The 19,802-nt window shown below is 43.7% G+C and overlaps 1 protein-coding gene across 2 annotated transcripts in view; it reads left to right on the forward strand.

Annotated features, from left to right (window-relative positions):
* AKT1 (AKT serine/threonine kinase 1) overlaps positions 1–19,802 on the forward strand; it is a 405,158-nt gene that overhangs the window by 314,996 nt on the left and 70,360 nt on the right. For both annotated transcript variants that reach the window (XM_078660283.1, XM_078660284.1), the window contains exons 6-9: positions 1,633–1,764; positions 1,869–1,934; positions 11,964–12,032; positions 12,723–12,848. In XM_078660283.1, coding sequence (XP_078516409.1) covers positions 1,633–1,764; positions 1,869–1,934; positions 11,964–12,032; positions 12,723–12,848 — 393 coding nt within the window. The remainder of the gene's footprint in view (positions 1–1,632; positions 1,765–1,868; positions 1,935–11,963; positions 12,033–12,722; positions 12,849–19,802) is intronic.

Genomic DNA, 19,802 nt, shown 5'->3' on the forward strand with positions numbered 1-19,802 from the left:
TAAGTGCGCAAGGGGCGTTTGCACCCGCTTTGCCTGCCCCTGGGGCACTTTGTACCACAGAAGGGGTTGCAGACACTTGTGCGTCTCCTTCAGTAATACCGATAGTGCTGGTGCACTTAAACAGTCAGCGCTACCATCAGGGGTCTTTCCTTCATTGGCAAAGGGGTGTGCCCTATGCAAATGAGGGAATTCCTTTGCCTCTACGCCCATACCGTATTACAAACGCGGGTGCATAGGCAAAGAAACCCTCAGGATGTGCACTGACAGTGCGCCACCTAAAAGGTGGTGCACTGTCAGTGTGCCCCCTGATTGCAGCCCTCTGGAGGGGAGAATGGGGGTCACCCCCAGACAGCCACTAGCAGGCAGGTGCAGTCACTGACTGAACCCGCCTGCAAGGAGATCTCTTAATCCCTTTAAAAGTGCCAGCTGGGTTGCCGCCTGCACTGTGAAAACACAGAGCGACTACTCCATGTTTTCACATGAATGTGCTGCCCTAGGGGCAGCGCGGGTTTGTGCTGCCATGGGGGCAGCGCATACATCGTAATAGGGTGCATTGTCATTGTTTGCGCTGGGCGCACCCGGCACATAAAATGACAATGCGTAATACAGCCCCTAATCCGTGTTGGATACTTGCATAGGATTCATTATGCCAAAATGGATTTTTAAAGTGTCAGTAGCAGGTGTTGTGGTGTCCTATTTTTGCATATTATCTTAGTCTTAATAGCATTGTATAGTGAATTTAGAAAACAGTTTTTAGACTACTCGAGCATCCCCGAGTATAATGCAGGCACTATTAAAAAAATGGAGGAAAACTATTTTTTCGGCATAGAAACCACAGAGAAAAACATTTGTAAATTCCCTTTCAAGTTTTTATTTTCTAGAAGGAGTTTAGGCTCTGGAGAGGAGACGGACATTCCAGCTTATTTACCTCTAGTTTTATTTCTGAGCTCTCAGTAATTAACCTCCGTTAGCAATGCAAAATTAGTAATTGTGACCAATATGTTTATAAATTGTACTTATTTAAAAAACATCTTATTGTGATTACATGATAGTTACATATAGTTGACAAATATTCACCCTCATATTCATGGAATTGTGTTCTTTGACAGCTTTGTCTGCATAACCTCCTTGGAGTTTTAGCGCTAAGGGGGCGGGGGGGCCGCGCGGCGCGCCCATGCTGGTGACGGAACCGCTCCGTCACCAGCCTCGGTTGAGCTGTGCTCATGACGGAGCAGTTTCGTCATGGCCCCGCCCGCTCAATAGAAAGCGCCGCGCAGGCGCGAAATCAGCGCAGCGCAGGCGCGTCGAGGGGGCCATGACGGAACCGCTCCGTCATCAGCACAGCGCTACCGCGGCTGATGACAGAGCGGTTCCGTCATCAGCGGAAGGAGTTAAAATACTGAAGCCTTGAATATTTTGTGAGAAGCGTGTCAGAGCTTTGGGTTCGTTTCTGATATCACTTGCTTGACATTTAAACAAAGTATAATGGGTAATTTGTATTGTTTCGGTTTTAAGGAACTTATTTGTATTTTTCACACAAATGAGCTAAACCAAACTTAGTTAATGTAATCAATAACTTGACTTTGTAATGAAAATACATTTTTCTTACCCTTTTGTCTTCGCTGTTTGCAGACTATGAACGAGTTTGAATATCTGAAACTTTTAGGAAAAGGCACTTTTGGAAAGGTCATTTTAGTGAAGGAAAAAGCAACGGGACGCTATTATGCAATGAAAATTTTAAAGAAAGAAGTTATTGTTGCAAAGGTAGGTGTGACATCCATTGAGTTTCCTTTTGCAATAAATTATTCCGGTCCTTTTCCACATTATAGTTTGACGATTTTGTTTTCGAAATCTGTTTGGTTTTTCAGGATGAAGTAGCACACACACTCACAGAAAACCGCGTTTTACAGAATTCTAGACATCCGTTCTTAACAGTAAGTTTACTATCTTGATCTTGTTATCTTCTTTGCTAAGTAATATATTGTGTGCCACTGCTTGTATTACTATACCTCAATCAACTGAGAAACCCTTAGAGCCATAGGAAACTGGGTGTAATGTAAACAAGCATTTGCAATGCAATAGGTCTCGCGTTTTAGAGTTTGAGCTATGGGCATTGTAAATGACAATACCTTATATAAATGGCAAATTAATAAATTTTCCGTATGGCTAGGCGTGACTGATCCGCGTTCCCCCGATTTTTTTAGTTACACAAGAATCCGCACTGGATCTCGTAGGTATTGGGGATTAATCCAAATATCTGGTAATTTACTACATGGCGCTTTCGTCCTCACATTGAATAACTTAACTCTGGACAACCATCCTGGTGGCCAGGTCCCTCATCCAGGGGCCCTCACTCTGGAGAGGTTATACTTATGATTCATACTTGAACCAAATCAGATACCATTTACATAAGGCCATACTTTCATTTTTCTTGTCCTGATGAAGGCCTGTGGTGATGGTAGATCTGAGCACATAACTTAATTGGGTCGAAATGTCGGCGATTACTACAGGTGTTCCATATCACGATCAAGCATACCCAACATCCTAACAATAAGGACATACGCTTGAATCTATTTGACCTATCCTTGGACACCATCATTGAATAATGTTTTGTATTTTCTGTATAATTATGTAATGTCTTGTGTATTTAAATGTTTGTATTTGTGACTTACTGCACCCATTGTGTATCTTGTACCAATTGTTCTTTTGCATTCTTTGTATATTTTAAAACAGTGGTCCTGTGCACTATTGTGAGCCTGCATGGTATATGAACAATAATGTACCTCATTATTCTTTTACGATCTCTGGTGTCAATAACTTAATATATGATTATATCGCTTTAGAGTCATTCATCAGTTTTTTTCCCATAGAGGTGGCCATTCCGAAGTAAACAGGGAATTAAGTGTATTCTAAAGAAATACCCTACATAACCAACTGTTCTCCATACCAATTGACTTCCCAGGTTCTGCGGGATACTGGGTTACCCCATTAGCCATAATGGACAAAATGGGACAAGGCAGTACTAAGGAAGGACTACTAAGCCTTTTGACCAATGAAAATCCGCATTTTACAAAAGACAATGACACTAGCCAATTAAAATTATGGGCGGAGAGTGGGCGGAGCTTGAGCTCCATACCTGAATACAGCATGCCTCGCAGAGAAGCGCATGCACTGCCCAGGCTCGGCCTAAAAACTCTGGTTTTCATTGGTATCATTGAATCAGAATATTAAGTCAACATATTTGAATATCAGAAAAAAGTAATGGTACAATAAATGTTATAAGCGCAATATATTACCACCTTGTCACCGTCTGTAGTATTTTATGTTTTTGTGATTCCCTTTATGTTCGCTTGGGATTCATTACAGGCTACATTTGTGTTTGTATGTAATAACCATTGCAGACATTTATCTTAGATAAAGTGTGAATCTCGAACTATGAGAACATTGCATGAAATGTGAAATAAAATGAGATGAGGTATATCTTAGTTTATATTGTGCCTCATACCTGCTTTTTCGCTAAATAAGGTAGGCCTCCCTTTGAATTCGACCACCTTAGTAATCAAATGTGAAGCCCCATGGAGGTAACATTCTTGGAAAATTCATCATTTCCATCGCAGATGTTTTATTATACGAAATAGAGACACTCCCATATAAAAGGCCTTACTCATTGCACCCGCTCTACAGAGACCATTGTTTTAGTTCCTAAGTTCTACAGTAAGAAACACTACCACTAAAGCTGGTTAGAAATGCCAGCTCTGTGAGGCCATTTTTGCTACCTTTTCCAACATAAATAGTGTAAACTAATAGAGAGACAGGTGATTGATGCACTCCCAGACTGATGGTACAAGAGGGTGGATAAGGTAACATTCTCTTCTGGTTCCCAGAAGAGTAAACTTAGTCTTTCATCCTTCCGAGGTGGTGACCGTCTTTGTTACTCACCTTTGGAGTTCGGCTCAGGATCTTCGGCTGTATTTAAATGGCTCATCAATCAAAACGTCCATGTTATAGAGCACTCGGGCCACACTTCAGAAGGTACTAGTCACTTTTGGTTCATTATATGCGCATAAGGTCTTCTGATTTTGTCTTAATGGCGTAATGTCATTGTCACATTATTGATGTTTTCTTAGACACTGTCCTTTCCTACTCCAGACACAAGCGGATCTCTTCAGCATGCAGTTTAAAATCTTTTCATTCCACGTACTTTCATCGATGCTTTGTGCCTTCATCTTTTCCTAAATCAAAGATTGTGAATCAGATATAGCCATAGATATATACACCTTTGAAGACTTAGTTGGATCTAAAGCCAGATCCCTAGAACAAGCTCATTTTGGTTTTGTCTTGCCTGAAATCAGCTCAGCCATGTAATCCTCAAGGGTCCTTTTCAGAGCCCACTCACTCGTTTTCATCAGTATTAACTTCTCAGTATTGTTAGAGAGCTCAGTGAGTATTCTATCAGTTGAAGGGCTATAGTCATAGAACAAAATGTCCCATTTTGCTATGGTTCTCTGTGGAAGTCTATACATTTTGGCCTTTTGTTTTGGTTATGGTCTAGTTAAGCCCTAATGGTGAGGATCGTACATTCCAATTTGGGAGCAAGCGTATGCACAGTCTAGGAATCACAATGAGCCTCCTAAAGCTTGCCCACCCTTCAGCGCCCCAACAGCACTTGCGCTACATGGAACGTCTATACACTTATGCATACCTCTGAGCATGCTTTCAGTGCTTCTGTGGCTTACTGGCATCTTTCCGTAGTTCTCTTGTATGAGGTATTTCCAGTGAGAGCTTGAAGAGTTTAGCCATAAATCCTAGAAACTGATATCTTTTAGTGGTTGTTGTTTTTTCTTTATTTATATTTCTTTAAATATCAGCTTTGTTTTACTGAGAGCAGCATTATTTTCTGGTCCTGAGGTCAGGATACCTTTCCTATTGAAAGCTTTTTCTGGGTTGCTGTGCCTATCGGGTGGGAGAGACTAGGTGACACGACCACGTAATCAGTTTTTTGGGCCATAATTTGGAATTTGTCAGCCGCATTGGCACTTTATAATAACCAGATTTTCTTTGTTTAATTTGTTGTTTTAAATATGCTGGACCCCATCATTTTTTCCTAGGATGCTAGCCAGAATATCGTGTTTGCCATGGGGTTAAGTCCTTAGCTTCCTCACATCATGTCTTAGCTGGAATGCCACTTTTATTCTGAGCTAGAGACTTCTCTGAAAGCTAGCTACCCGCCAGCATCTGCATTCACTCTAGCTGGAGAGAAACACGCACACCACCCTGGAGGCAGCTCTACAGTTCTCCTTTTATTTCCATTGTGGTTTGTGAAAATAGAAGGGCAACCAATAAAATAAATGTTTAAGGATTGTGATGGGCACTTATAACTGCAGATTCCTTTCCTTAGATTGTTTTCCAGGAGTCAGATTGGATTTAGAGATTTTTCGTAGTAATGGTCCTGCGTGCCACCAGGTGGTGCCATGTGCCTCTGCCTTGACTCATTTCATTTCATAAGGCTTTATTCGGAACATAAAAGAATATCCATAAAAGCACACATAATGATAAAAACAGGTCACAGTTACAGTACCATTTACATAAGCATTTAACAGTCATTGTTAAAAATAGAACATAGTATACAGGCGGGGACAGAATAAATATTTAAAAACTCATACTTTTCCTAATGCCAGTTGCTTTAAGCAAAAAGATAGCAGTAAAAAAAAAACATCAGGATGGTGCAGGTTAAAAAGCAATTTCATAGAATCATGGACTGTCCTTACACCAAACTTGACGAAGATCGGTTTTAAAAGGGTTTTACTATAGTTCCCATACAATTGACATAGCAGAAGAAAGTGCATAGTGCTTTGTGCAGAGATATTGTCACACAAACAGGGGCCAACGGGGTGCTTGTTCACGGAAGGGAAAGCAACTAAATTATGCACAATCCCCATCCTTAACCTAGTTAAAACAAACAGATGGGAAGCTCTGGTCACTTGGGTCCGACCTGGAAGTGATGGAGGAAAGCTACATATAAGTGCCACTCCTGCACCCTGATGTCCATTCCAAATTTCTCTTTTTCCTTAAGTTTTCTCAAAGTCCAAATAGTGTGCCTACGAACAATGTCCCCACTGAAAACATTATTCAAGCTTTGCCGCCACTGAAGGAAGCTAATGTTGGTCATGTATCTGCACAAAGTATGTCTTTGGTTCCTGTGCTTGGGATGCTGCTTAAAGCCTCCGTGATAAGTGCACCCGAAGGTAATTTGAGACTGGGAAGCAAAGCTGTATATCGCCTAGCACAAGGTGTGGCCTTCGCATAAGGTGTGGCCTTAGCAAAGGTCCCGCTCTAGGTCATGATCCCAGATTTGTTACAGTCACAGGACCAATCCCACAACCGTTCCACTTGCCGCTTGAACTCTTTTAGTAAACCCAAGTGCAAACAAAAGCATAAAAAAGCAAATCGGTACTCAACCCTATCCCACCGCTCCAATTCTATGGCGAAGACTCAAGGGCATCAAGATGAAAGTGGCACTCCATCAAGGTTACCGGTCGCTTAGTCAATTCCTCAGCTGGCCCGACATGCCAGAGTTCCCTTGTACCATCTTCTACTCTGCAGAGATCAAGGCATTCAAAGAAGCCTGCGGTCAGGTTACAGACAGCAGGTCAATCCCTGGCACTGGCTGTCCCCTTGGGATCTGCTACCAGGTTCTTACAAATCCAGTATAGACTTCCACACCAGCCCTGCGATGTATGCCAGTTCCCGCTACCCAGACCCCAGTGCTGGCGCTATTGGTGCCTGAGGATGACCTGGAAACTACAAAAAGCCCATGCAGCTTTTATGCTTCCTAACCCTAACCCTGTGCCTCTGAAGCATCACAGCTACTAGCACTGGCTCCATTATCATTTTGGCTCTAGCATTGATACTGTGCAGAGCACTCCAGGATGTTGTTGATGGTGAGGGAGTGGGCTTGCTTCCCCCTCATAATACAGATGATGCCTTATATTTGTCTTCCAATATGCCAGTGAGCTTCACACCTCACCCAAGACAGATCTTGACTCGCCACTTGGCTCACCAACAGAGAAGAGTGCCTCCCTCTCAGTGGTAGTTCAGAGGGCACCTGAGGTATTCGAGTTACAGCTACCTTCCATTAAGAGTAAGACAGCAATTTTGCAAGTCAGAGCTTGCAATAGCTGAGCCCTTCTGTTTAATGTTGCCCTGATATGAACAGGCAGATGGCCCAGGGTCTAAGACCAGTGCTTGGTGACCAAGATTTTCTAACCAAGCATCCAACACCAGAGAGCCTTAGTGTTCAGGCTGTAACCAGTAACGTGATTAATAAATCATGCCCCACTGCTCCTCTAGATAGAGAATCTAAAAAGGAGTGATATCTTTGGCAAATATGCTTTCTGGAGCCAGTTTGGTGTTGTGGTCTATATATGTAGCTTGTCTTTTGTGCTGTTACATCCAGGCCTTTTGGGACATGACGAGCAAGATCTTACCTGCAGTCCCAGAAGATATTCATGCCTCTTTGGCTTAGAGGATAGATGATGTGCAAGATGTAGCCCAATAGATTATCCACACAGGCTTGGATACCATGGATCGTCTTGGCAAGGCGGTATCAGTGTGGTCCTTCATCGACATGCCTGGATGAGGTCCTCTGCTGATGAGCAAGCTTTGCTGATGTATATCCATTTTAATACATCCCAGCTCTTCGGGGCTTTGAAGAGAACGACTCTAGAGAAAGTAGAGCACTAGCACATTCCTGGGGACTGTAGGGTACTACAAAACAATTCCTGCACCACTTGGCAAAATATAGAGGCTAATCCAAAGAGTCAGTGGGGGCTATGATGATGGAGATGAGATTGCACAACCATGTTCAGAGGAAAACCGGTATTAGGAACACCAGGATGCCAGTGGGTTGGATATCACCCCAGATACTGGTCTAGTTAACCTCTCCTGGACCTGCCACAGAAGAAAGTACTTCCTACTCTATGGTTATGCAGAGGGCGGCGGAGGTTCTTGACCTTCACATTCCCACTCAGGAGGTTAAAACCAATGTTCTGATGGAGGTCCTACAGCCTGGTCAGTTGATCTCAAGGGCTGAATCAGTTTCATCCCCTGATAGTTGAAACAATTAAGTGGCATGTCCAGGAGTCTGGCCTCAATGTCTCCTGAAAAGCCAATGGTTTGCATCCATGTGTGCCTGCGAAGGGCCACACTAGTGCTAATAACCCTAGCGATGTAGCCAGTGGTGTCCAGACCACAGCGGATGGTGAACGTTGTTGCATCACGACCGTCTTGCATGGTCTGAGAAAGAATGGCCGGGGCTTCTTCTGGAACCATGTGCAACACTTGAGCCACGGAGTCCCACAAGGTGTGAGCCAGCCTAAGGCAGCAGGCATTGAAGGAACGAGAAACCAGACATGTAGCGGAGAAAACATTCTTGTTAAAGGTTTCTCTCTTCTTCGATGCTGTCAGGGGGAGTAGTGGCAAACCAGTTTGGGTTCACTGCTGGCTGGAGCCTGTATTACAAGACTCCTCAGTGTATGGTGCTGAGAGTGGAAGGCAGCGTTGTCTGGAGCAGGAAAATGGCATCTGTTGATCTGACGATGTACAGGGGGGCTGAAAATGGTTTTACCCAGGTACCCAAGAGCGCTCGTTAAAGAAAAGCAGCGGCTCAGAGCTAAACTGACCAGGCTGTAGGATATCTGTCAGAAAATTGGTTTTAACCTCGTGAGTGGGTTCCATACTATCCAAGAACTGGAGGCATGGAGCCAAATATAAGCGTTACCCATCAGTTCTTGGATGGTATGGACTCAACAAAGAGCCACACTGCCTCCTGGTGGTGCACAGAAGCACTGACATGACAAATCTCCAGATTCAGTCTGACTCCTGGGTAAGCATGGGCGGATTTTGCGAATTGGCAATCTGCGAACTTGCGTATTTACGGATTCGCAATCCGCAAAATCCGCAAACTCTCGCGAATTTGCGGACTTTTTATTTTTTTTGTGTTCGCAAGGGTTTCTGCCAGTTCGCGAGGGTTGTGTACCAGTTCGCAATTGCGAACTTACTTGTCGTCTCGCAACGGCCACGACTATGTTGTTTCTACGTCTGGTTCATCATCACAGGTTCACTGCACCCTCTGTTTCACCACTGCCACCCTCTGGTACACTAATGCCGCCCTCTGGTACATCACTGCCACCCTCTGGTTTATCACTGTAGATTATGGGGGTGAAAAAAAGCAAGCACACCTGCTCTGCTTCAACTGACATGAATTAATTTGGAGTTGATTAATGTGTCACTGAATTTAAACTTCCAGTCTGGCTGGCACCTGCTTCCTTATCTGTAATTTGCTTTCTGTTGCAGTGCAATTTTTTTTCACAGGACCTTTGTGGCCTACTTGTAGCTATTCTCTGAGCCTGCTGTGAGGGTCAGAGCAGGGTCATAGAATAGTTGCAAGTAGGCAACTGAACTCTGAAGGGGCCCCTCAGGAAGCACTACAGGGAATGGTTACTAATGATAAGATTAAACTTTTGCACCTGCTGAGTGCTTTCAGTTTTGTCTGTAATTGCTTTCTGTTGCAGTGTAATTTTTTTAACAGGACCTTTGTTGTATACTTGTGGCTATTCTCTGAGCCTGCTGTGAGGGTCAGAGCAGGGTCATAGAATAGTTGCAAGTAGGCAAATGAACTCTGAAGGGGCCCCTCAGGAAGCACTACAGGGAATGGTTACTAATGATAAGATTGAACTTTTGCACCTGCTGAGTGCTTTCAGTTTTGCAAAAATCCAAATATCCAGCAGCATCCACAAAAAGTAATCCTTCCAGGTCAAGATCCAAATCAAAGTGACCAGCACATGAAGAAAGCACTGAGAGGAGCCTGCTGGACAGGAACAGGAAGTTGGAGACTGTGGGGCACTTCCTTCCTCCCACCCCTCCCCCCCAAAATGGACTCCTTGCACAGAAAAAGTGCAGGCAAATGTCAACCTGAGGAGTTATTCTGATAAAAATCATAATTTTCAAGGTTTATGCTGCCTGCTGGTGGATTTCTTGTGCGAAATTGCAAATTTTGCAATCTCGCAATTGCGAGATTGTCGCTGCCCGCCGCATCTACGTGTTCACAAGTGTTTACTCCTGCGAAATTGTATAGTATTCTAGTTGGCAAGTGCGACCAAGCAAAAAATCCGCATCGCACGGATTTTAAGAATTTTCGGCAAGTTTGCGAGAGTTCGCGGATTGCGAATTTGCCGAAAATCCGCAAAATCCGCGAGCGGAACGGATTTTACGCCCATGCTTACTCCTGGGGAATATTCTAGGGTGAGTAATCTGGGGTTAGCTAGAGCATTACCTGGTTTCTGCACACCAGGTGCCCGCCGTGCAGGAAACATAAAATGCAATGAAAAGAATTCAGTGACCTATTATTTTTCCGACATGTGCACTGCAGCAGCCATCTGACCGACCCCGAGCCCATAGACATACAGGGCATGTCCTCTGCCTCAGATTGGAGCAGTGGCTGGATGGATGCTTCAAAGTGCGCATGTCATTTTGTCCCGCTGTCTTGCGCTGGCCAAAGTGACATGCACACTTTGAAGCTCTCCACTCAGCTGTCTTAGACAGCTGGGTGGAAACCAAGCACCAGCCTACAGGGCTTGAAGGGGCATCCAGCCAGCCTGCTACATTCAATCCAGGCTCTTTTCTCATGCTGGTTAACAGTCTGCAGTTGAGCTCCTCTAAGCAGTCCAGATTCAGAGGTGGAACACCAAGGAAGACCGAGGACGTGTCACCGTGGGTAAGTATTATTTATTTAAAATATTATTCAAGTGTTTTGGGGGTTTTATTTTTTTTACTGTTGGAGGGGTGCTTTACTTTGCGCTTTTGGAGGGAGGTTTTTTTTACTTTGGGGCTTTGGAGGGAGGGAGTGTTTTTATTTTTTTGCGAAGTGGTGGGGCCCCACCACTTTCAAAGGGCCCTAAGCATTACCAAAGGTAAGTGACTTTTTCTTTATCCTCCTTCTTCTAGTTCCTAGGACTTTTATTGAAATAAAAAAAGGACTGCCCTGCAGTCTCTCACTATGAATTAAGGCACTGCAATTTGCAAACCAGGACCGGGACAGTGTAGGAGGTGGTAAGGAGTTCTAGTCCAGTGAAATAAGTGAATGTGCCGCCAAGGGCACACATTTAGTACCGAGATTTTTGCCTTTGGTATTTGAATATGTTGGCTGTAAAAGCTGTCATTACTTTAATTTGTCAGCAGTAAATTATGCAGTAATTGATATTACATATAATATATTTTTTATTATTGTTAGGTGTATATCAAATAGCTTTTTGCATAACACTTAAAAATACTGTAGACCGGTTTTTCTGCTGACAAAATCCGATTCTACTGACACAAAACTGTTTGCCTGATGCGACAGAAATACCACACCGTTTCCATAGTGACATATATCGCAGTAAGAAGAATACAGTACTGCTGCCCTTTAAAAGAAAACGTTTTTGAATAAACAGTTGCAACTAAGAAACATGCATAAACCACATTCCTGTACAAGGTCTGACTTTTTGAGACTTCTGTATTGGTTTTAACTATCTTTGGCCAGCCCTGTCCATTCATCTTAAATAAGGCACAGGGTTATTCGATATCCTTACAGGGCTGCCTGTGTCTGTGCAGTCCACTACTTTAATACTGGCATAATTGGCTAATTCCATAAGTGAAAAAAAAAGTTTGTTGTTTGCCCACATTCCCAGAAACACACTGCCCTACCGGAGACACCCTAAATTAGAGTTTCAACGTGAAGAATGATGACTGTTTGAGCGTCTGTTGTTACAGTGACTGTAATTATGTGACTTGTTTGGGCTTGTCTGTCTTTTGTGTTTGCTGTGTGTCCTGTTGTATTGTCCTAAAATATGCTCACTTGAGAAGTCTACTTAAAGAATGTTCGCTGAGCAGACCACGTTCTAATTCATGGTTTGTTTCTATTCCAGGCGTTAAGGTATTCCTTCCAAACACATGACCGTTTATGTTTTGTTATGGAGTATGCTAATGGTGGCGAGGTAAGGAAATGCTTACAAGGAAATGCTGAAAAAAAATATATTTTGTGTGCGCTTGCCAGAAAATGATGTGTGACATCTGTAGTGGAGTCAAGGTCCATTGAAGACGTGCAACTTATTTATTTGTATTCAACGTTATACCATATGTCATTTATGTATTTAGTGCCTTGCTGCCAGTTGTATTGTCTCGAAGCACTAACTTTTCAAAATATAGATATGTTGGGGACATCAGATTTATAAAGAAATTTCCTAGCAAACCTCACTTTCTATTTTATATATAGCTTTCAGTTTTCACTGTAAGTCAATTGAGGCTATCAATAGAAACATTTTAAAGCTTTTCTAGGTCGTTTCATGTACCTAATTGTGAGAGAGGCTGAATGCCCCACTTTATTCAACATACTTGTGTTGTGTCCGAGTGTGTAGAGAAAATTTAGAATGCAATCTTTGAAATAATTTGGATTTCTTAGACATTAGATCAGGCCTTCATTCCAAATCGTGTCACACACAACACCTGTGCACCATTAGTGCTATAGTTATATATATCTTTAACCACACTATGTCTAAAATTTTCTTTTTGTATTTGTTGTTAATAGATTGTAAGTGAAAAGCAACGACTTTGTACCCATTTTCCAGCACAATTTTTTTATCTTCTCATAAAAATATGTGTACTGAAAGTTTACTTTTCTGTTGCAGTTATTTTTCCATCTGTCAAAAGAACGAGTGTTTTCCGAAGAACGTGCACAATTTTATGGAGCTGAAATTGTATCGGCGCTGGACTATCTTCACTCAGAAAAGAATGTTGTTTATCGAGATCTGAAGGTGGGTGCAGAAGGAAAACCACCCGTCATCAAAGCGTATGAGCACAGTCTTTAGATAACTGAAATTGAGATAGCCAATCAGATTCCTCAGAGTATAGCCTTCAGCGATTGGTCCAGAATATCAGTTGCAGCTCTCACAACAAACAAGTAACTTTTAAAGGAATTGGAGAAAGGAGTGGTGGTAGAGATTGCATACTCATATGTCAATGGCGTTAGTGACTTTGAAGTTAGTCAGCTAATGTTCCGTATGTACCCATTCTGTGGGTGCGTACCAGCGGCTCAAGCCTTTAAATAGGTGTGGGAGAGCAGGCCGGATAAACAGATGCAGAGGCTGTATGTATTTCTTAATGGTGAGGTTTTTATTTGGGTCACTTAAGTTCTCAGTAATATGCGGGATATCTTGCATCCTTCAGGTCTTTCTCCTCTGTTCCTGTTGGTCTTGTATCCTCCGTCACACCTTCTCTTTGTTTTCAGTGGTCTTCCCTGGAGGCTCGGAAATGGGGAGAGAAAAGAGCAATCACACACTGGGCTTTATGTGGGATGTAGAACCGTGCACCCTTCACCTCACCTGTCTGGTGTCGCAGGAAAAGAAAAGAAACGGGGGTGGGGGGTTCCCCAAAAGGAAAAGAAAAGTGAAAAAAAGAGACAAATCCTGGAATATGTCTTCTCAGGTTTGTTTGATAGGGTAGTTGTGGACCCTGCTTCTTAAGTCAGCAGGATACCTTTTTATGTGAGAACGATTGATGGCAGCCCCTTAGTATCTCAGGCCCTTCTTGGTATACCTTAGGTACCCCAACAGGGATATACCGGGTCTCGGGGAGAGTGCGTAATGAGGGTGACAAGCATTTAAAAGTCAGTGCCCGTGTTCATGCTCTCCCCCCTCCTGACGCTCTCGTTCTCTTCCCGCTACCCGCTAGATCGAGTTCTTTCATCCGGATGGGGCAGGTACATATCGGGGATAAGGAGAGTGGGGGGGGGGCACCTCACAGTAGGTAATTAGCAAAAACATGTTATTCACTAGCTCTGCAGTCATCAATGCAAGCGTGATACTGTTCGGATTCTGCAATTGGTAACCAATCAATCCGTATTTGTTGAGCGCCCTAATCACCCCTAGGGGTATCCAGGCGCTGCGTGGGTGGGGCTATTCGAACAGCGAGGTTGAGGCCACTCCGGAATTTGGCAAGAGAGGTGGAGGTTCGGAGGTGGATGGGGCAGTCGTTCCAGGCTTCGGTGGCGAGGTGGGAGAAGGAAGGTCCTCCGGCTCGAGTATGATGGATGCAGAGGACGGAGGAGAGTGCCAGAAAGGTTGACTGCAGGTGTCTGGTGGGCTGGCGGAAGGTCGGGTGGTTGCTAGACCAGAAATTTTCTGTTAGGTACCATTTTCCATCTTATTGAAGTATGAATAATGTATTCTTCCAATTCAATAGCAATTGTTCTATTGAACTCAAACGATTGAAAGACTTATTGGGCTGTGCTAAAATTCAATACATTTGGGTTGCACACAGATGTCAACAGAGGATGCATTGGTCCCCTAAGCTACTTTAAGCCGATAAGTACAATGCTCCCAGGTTTACTTGGAGATAGAAGTTTGGAAACTCAAACCTTAATGAGGATGGTATCAAAATAGCTACACAATTTGCATGATGGAGCCATAATAATAATTGTGCAGATTCTTTTCTGCTATTGATCGAAGAGGGTTGCTACGTGGTATATTCTAGTAGTACGAGGTTACTAGTCCAGTTGAGTCAATGACTGGTTTTTACCTCAGGTGTCTTGTTTCCTCCGTACACCAGACTCTCAAAGTAGTGTCCAAGTGTCCAATTGCCTACAAGGGTGACCAGGCAGAGAAGACGAAGGGTGACTCAGGAAGGAGTTGTGGGCTAGAAACTCAGACCAAAGCAATGCACAACATTAACACTCTGTAAGTCAATTGGCAGGAAATGCTTTATTTTTGAAAAGGTGAAGTTCTTCTTTGCAAACCTAACTAAACACTATAATCAAAATTAAAAATATTATCAAGACTTCAGGAGGAATTGCAAATTGGGAGCCCTCATTCAGCAGCCTCACAGATCAACCAATGAGCAGATCACAAACCCTTAAATATCTCAGGGTCAATGTAAAATTTGTTCATGTGGTTTTGCACAGTGTTTACATTTTAATATCTCTTACTGTTCCTTTTGTCAGAGATTTCACAAATGAAACCTTTCCCGTTACATCTGTCACAGTTCATGATGTAGAACCTTTTATTGTATTTTCTAGAGTGTGCACAATGTAAAAGCCCTTCCTTTTATACTTTACAATGCAATCATGATGTTAAGCCACTTCTTATGGTTTTTGGCAAGGAGTTCAATGTAAAATGCTTTCCTATAATTACACAAAATGAAATCACATCCTACAGTAGTTACAGGGTTACATCATGCAAGGCCTCTTCCTACTGTATTTGACTTGGGATTTGCATTAAAACATACTTGCCTTCAGGGCTTTACACCGTGTAGGACTAAGCAACCCATAAAGGACTACTAGCTTGATCATTTACTTTTGATCATAAATAATTCAGGCCTTCTTCCGTTATCATTTTTCAGATCAGGACAGTGACATCCGACAAGACTCTTCACTGTAAGCCGATCGAGTATACAGCCATAATCATTGGCTTGTTACCATAATCAAACTCAGGCCTTCTGTATCGAGCATAATCTCTGCAACCCAATCACGCCTTTTATGCGGCAGAACACAACGTCGTCCCGATTGAATCAATAAGTGAGAAAGATCAACATGTGGGCAGAGCCAATGCTCTACTTTCAGTGGTATATTTTAAGCACTTTTTCTCATGATCATATAACGTCTGACGACAGCGGAGCTGTCAAGGCAGACCTAAAAAAGGGAAACCGGAACTAAACACACAAATGGAATGTAGGGCTTCTGAAGGTAATTTTCTGAATAGTTTTGCAAGTACTAAATCAGCTTTTTACAAAATTGGTTTAAGAAAATTAGCTATTTGTGAAAGCTCTGTAGAAGTTAGCCCATATATCAAAATCATTCCAAGTAGCAATGCCCGAAAATCCTAGGGCGAACCTTTTTCCATTCTGCAGAACTTCATTTGTAAGGGAGCAATAGAATAATAAGGAAAAATGTTTCTTCAGAATGGCTACGCTTTTTACAGATATCAACTTGGCGGAAGCGGAAGAATCATGCGGATGATCCAAACCAAGTTTTTATGCCCTAACTTTGTATTAAACCTCAGTTGAATTAATGTACAGACAACAAGTAGGGACAATCAAAATGTTCAGCCAATCCAAAAAAGGAGGGTGATGGCAGGAAAGGATCTTTCATTTAATAAGTTGCATCTAATATATTGCTGTTAGTATGAGTATGCAACAGTAGATATTGAGAGCGCATGAGCTGACAGAAAATCAAAGACATCATTGTACAAAGTACACTGTGGTAGATTATAAAAATCCCCCAAAATCTTAGTCAAATACGAAAGAACTGCGTTTTCTAATCCTCAAATACCTTCTAAATAGGATGCACTATAAGCTGGGGTGTTTAAATAACATAACATAATGTTCATTGTAGGAGAGCGGTATACAGCAATAGACAGATGATACGACAAATGAGATAATTGCAAAATATTATGATAAATAACCGCTGCCTCTACACCGTTCTTCCCCAGATTATCTACTTGATGAATCAAAACATTGCAACAAACACTTCATCGTAAACAAGTTATAGAAGAACGTGAAAGCCATATTTCAGTGTGTGTATATATATTTATGGAATGGCAGCGAAAACAAATGTGGCCCAGTAACACATTATTTAGAGCATCTATATTAATAAACACACATTCACAAATGTATGAGTAAAGTGCCAAGGTCAAATTTAGTTTACTACCACAGTACAGCAAAATTGCCATGAGAAGAAAACACCTCTCAATACCTCATAGGTTTCTATGTAACAACTACTTATAAGAGGAATACAACTATTTTAGATATCACACAGTCTCTTCAGTGTGAGTTTACCATACTGTACAAATTTAAAACCCTTGCTTCCTGGTTTCAGTTAAACATCTTTGGTTAACCCCTTGGCCGCGCAGGGAATTCCGCCGCGAGATGTGGGGGGGGGGAGGTGAGCGCAGCGCTGCAATGCTCGTGACGGAATCATGCTGTCATGAGCCACGGGCAGCGTGTGCTCATGACAGCGTGGTTCCGTCACGGTCCTGCCCGCTCTTTAATTCGCCCGCACAGACAAGGAATTAATGCCGCGTGGGCAGAGAGGCCGCAGCATGACGTAACCATGCCGTCATGAGCACACGCCGCCGTGGCTCATGACTGCGTGTTTCCGTCATAAGCAGGCAAGGGGTTAAAAGAAGTACACATGAACAATATTATGACATAATTCATAGGTCTTGTGATTCTAACTTCTTGAAATAAAAACAAGTTGCAAATGGCTGGGTCAAATACTGGATTGCAGGAGTATCCAAGCATGTGAATCTACAGTTCTGTAGTAGGGGATCTCTGTGTATAGTCATAATCTAGTGAATAGTCCCGCCCATGCGCGTGGACCCCGGAGCAATCAAAAATAATCTCCTAAGGTGTCTTTGGTGCAGTTCTGCAAAGACACTTAAGAGAAAATTAAAGACAAATAATGCAGCCAATACCTACAAGGCTACACGGTCCAGTACTTCAACTAGAAATGCAAAGGATATTCCACCAATATCACATTTACCACAACCTGCCAAGTTTCACTCACAGAGAAACATCCCCTCCACAAAATCCTTGGAATGATAGAGAGGAAGGGAAGGACAGACAAGCCCCTATAGGCTGCCATTATGTGTGTGGAAAAGGGATACCGTGCCTTTAAGGAACTCTCCAGAGAACCCCTGTATCCCAGAATGCACAGCCGAAGTCCTTTTACTTTCAGTTCTTTTTTCCGGCTCCTACTAGCAGGACCCTGGAGCATTGAGCTCTCCCTTTTTGGGTATTTCTCAATTTTTTGGCACTTTTGAAGTGTTGTGAGTGTTTCACTCGACGTCTGACTGCTTCTTCTTCCTTTTGCTGGGGTTTTTGGCCAGTTGTGGCTATTTTTCTGTTGAATATGCCAGCTTTGTTCGACAAGTGCCCTGAGTGTTCCCGGAAGAAAGCTAAATCAGACTCTCACAGAATGTGTATCCTCTGTCTACCATCATCTCATGTCCCTGAAGATTGTGAGATTTGCCAATCTTTCTCCAAGAGGACCCTGAGGGACAGGGAGAAAATTCGACTCCAAGGCCTGGAGGTAAGGAGACACCGGGACCAAGGTGGGTCTGGGCATGGAGAGACTTTGTCCTCTGCCCGTGCTTCGGCCTCTGGGGGGGCTCCCCAGTCAAGATACGGCCAGAAAAAGGCACAGATCTCCGTCGACGTCGATAGCCTCGACGTCGGCATCGAGAGGGATGACCACCATCTGCTCCCCGTCGTCCCAGGGCTCTGGGGCAAAGCAACGTCGCCGTTCGACGTCAAGGGGACTGACGTCGAGACCTCGGACGAGTTTGACGTCGAGGACAACATCGACGTTGAGACACCGTCAACGTCGAGATGGGTCCAAGAGGCACCGGCGCTCGCCGTCGAGGCAACACCGCCGTCGAGGCAACATTGGCGTTCGACGTCGAGGAGAAGAGAGTCGACGTCGAAGAGACGAGAGTCGACGTCGAACGTCTCGGCGTCGATGCATCCCTCGACTCTCGTCTCTTCGACGTCGACTCGAGGAGAAGAGAGTCGACGTCGAAGAGACGAGAGTCGACGTCGAGGGATGCATCGACGTCGAATAAGAGATCGACGTCGAGGAGAAATAGGTCGGCGTCGAGGGGGCGATCAAGGGCCAGGACTGTGTCCTCTGCCTCTGTGTTGAACCTGTCTTCTACATCTAAGAGCCCACGGTCGCGGCGGCGCTCAGCCTCCAAAAGATCGGCCTCTAGGACATCTTCGTCAAGACCTGCGCCGAACAAAAAGAGGAGAATGATGAGGTCTTTGGACTCTGAATACTCTCAGGCCTACTCACCTTCGAGGCCCAGGACTCCTACGCCTCCTCCGTTACCTAAGGAGACCCCTCCTCGTCCTGCTACGCCTCCTCCTCCGGTTCCCCCTCATCAACCTCCCCCTCCTCCACCGTGGCCTGCTCCGTGGTCTCTATCTCTGCCGCACCTCCCCTCACCGCCTACGAGGCCTCCGCAACCTTTGATTCCGGTTCTGCCTCCGCAGTTGCCGCCTCCTTTACGGCCAGTGGATTGCCAGAGGCCACTGGAGGAACAGGTCAAGGTCCCGTCACACGGATTCTTCCCGCGCCAGGGAGTACTCACCCACATTATTGGATTCCCCCCGTACGAGGGTGTCACCGGTCGATGACATTGTCTCGTTCCAAGAGGTGTTACTGAGAGGGGCAGCGAAGCTGAGGATTAATGTGACAGTTCCCACACAGTCTACGTCGGTGATTTTCGAGACCCTACACAAGCGGCAGAGATACCCCTACTACAGAACTGGAGTTACAGGTAAGAAACTACTCCTACTATGAACACATGCTTACAGAGAAAGTCAAATTTTCCTTAGATTGTATTTCCCACATACATCTTATTTAAATGATAATAAACTGTGACAATCATAAGGATAAACATTTCACATATACACACAAGGCATATTGTTTCCTGTAGTCTCTAGGAGGAAAATATCACCTGAGGAGGCTATCCGGCATCTCTAGGGTTAAATTAGGTTCAGTGTCCGACCGAAGATGCATAGCATGAATACATCAATACTGAATAGTGATGCTTCTCATTAGTTACTCTGCCTACTGTTTTGTTTCCTCAGTTTTCCTGAACATCTCTAAATAAGAGATTCCATATTTGCTTCAACATCCCCAGTTCATAATTGACCTTGTAAATTATATGTCAGCTAAAGCCGTTCTCACTTTGTCAGACATTATTTTCCCT

The sequence above is a fragment of the Lissotriton helveticus genome, chromosome 9 (assembly GCF_964261635.1).
Source record: "Lissotriton helveticus chromosome 9, aLisHel1.1, whole genome shotgun sequence".
NCBI lineage: Eukaryota > Metazoa > Chordata > Amphibia > Caudata > Salamandridae > Lissotriton > Lissotriton helveticus.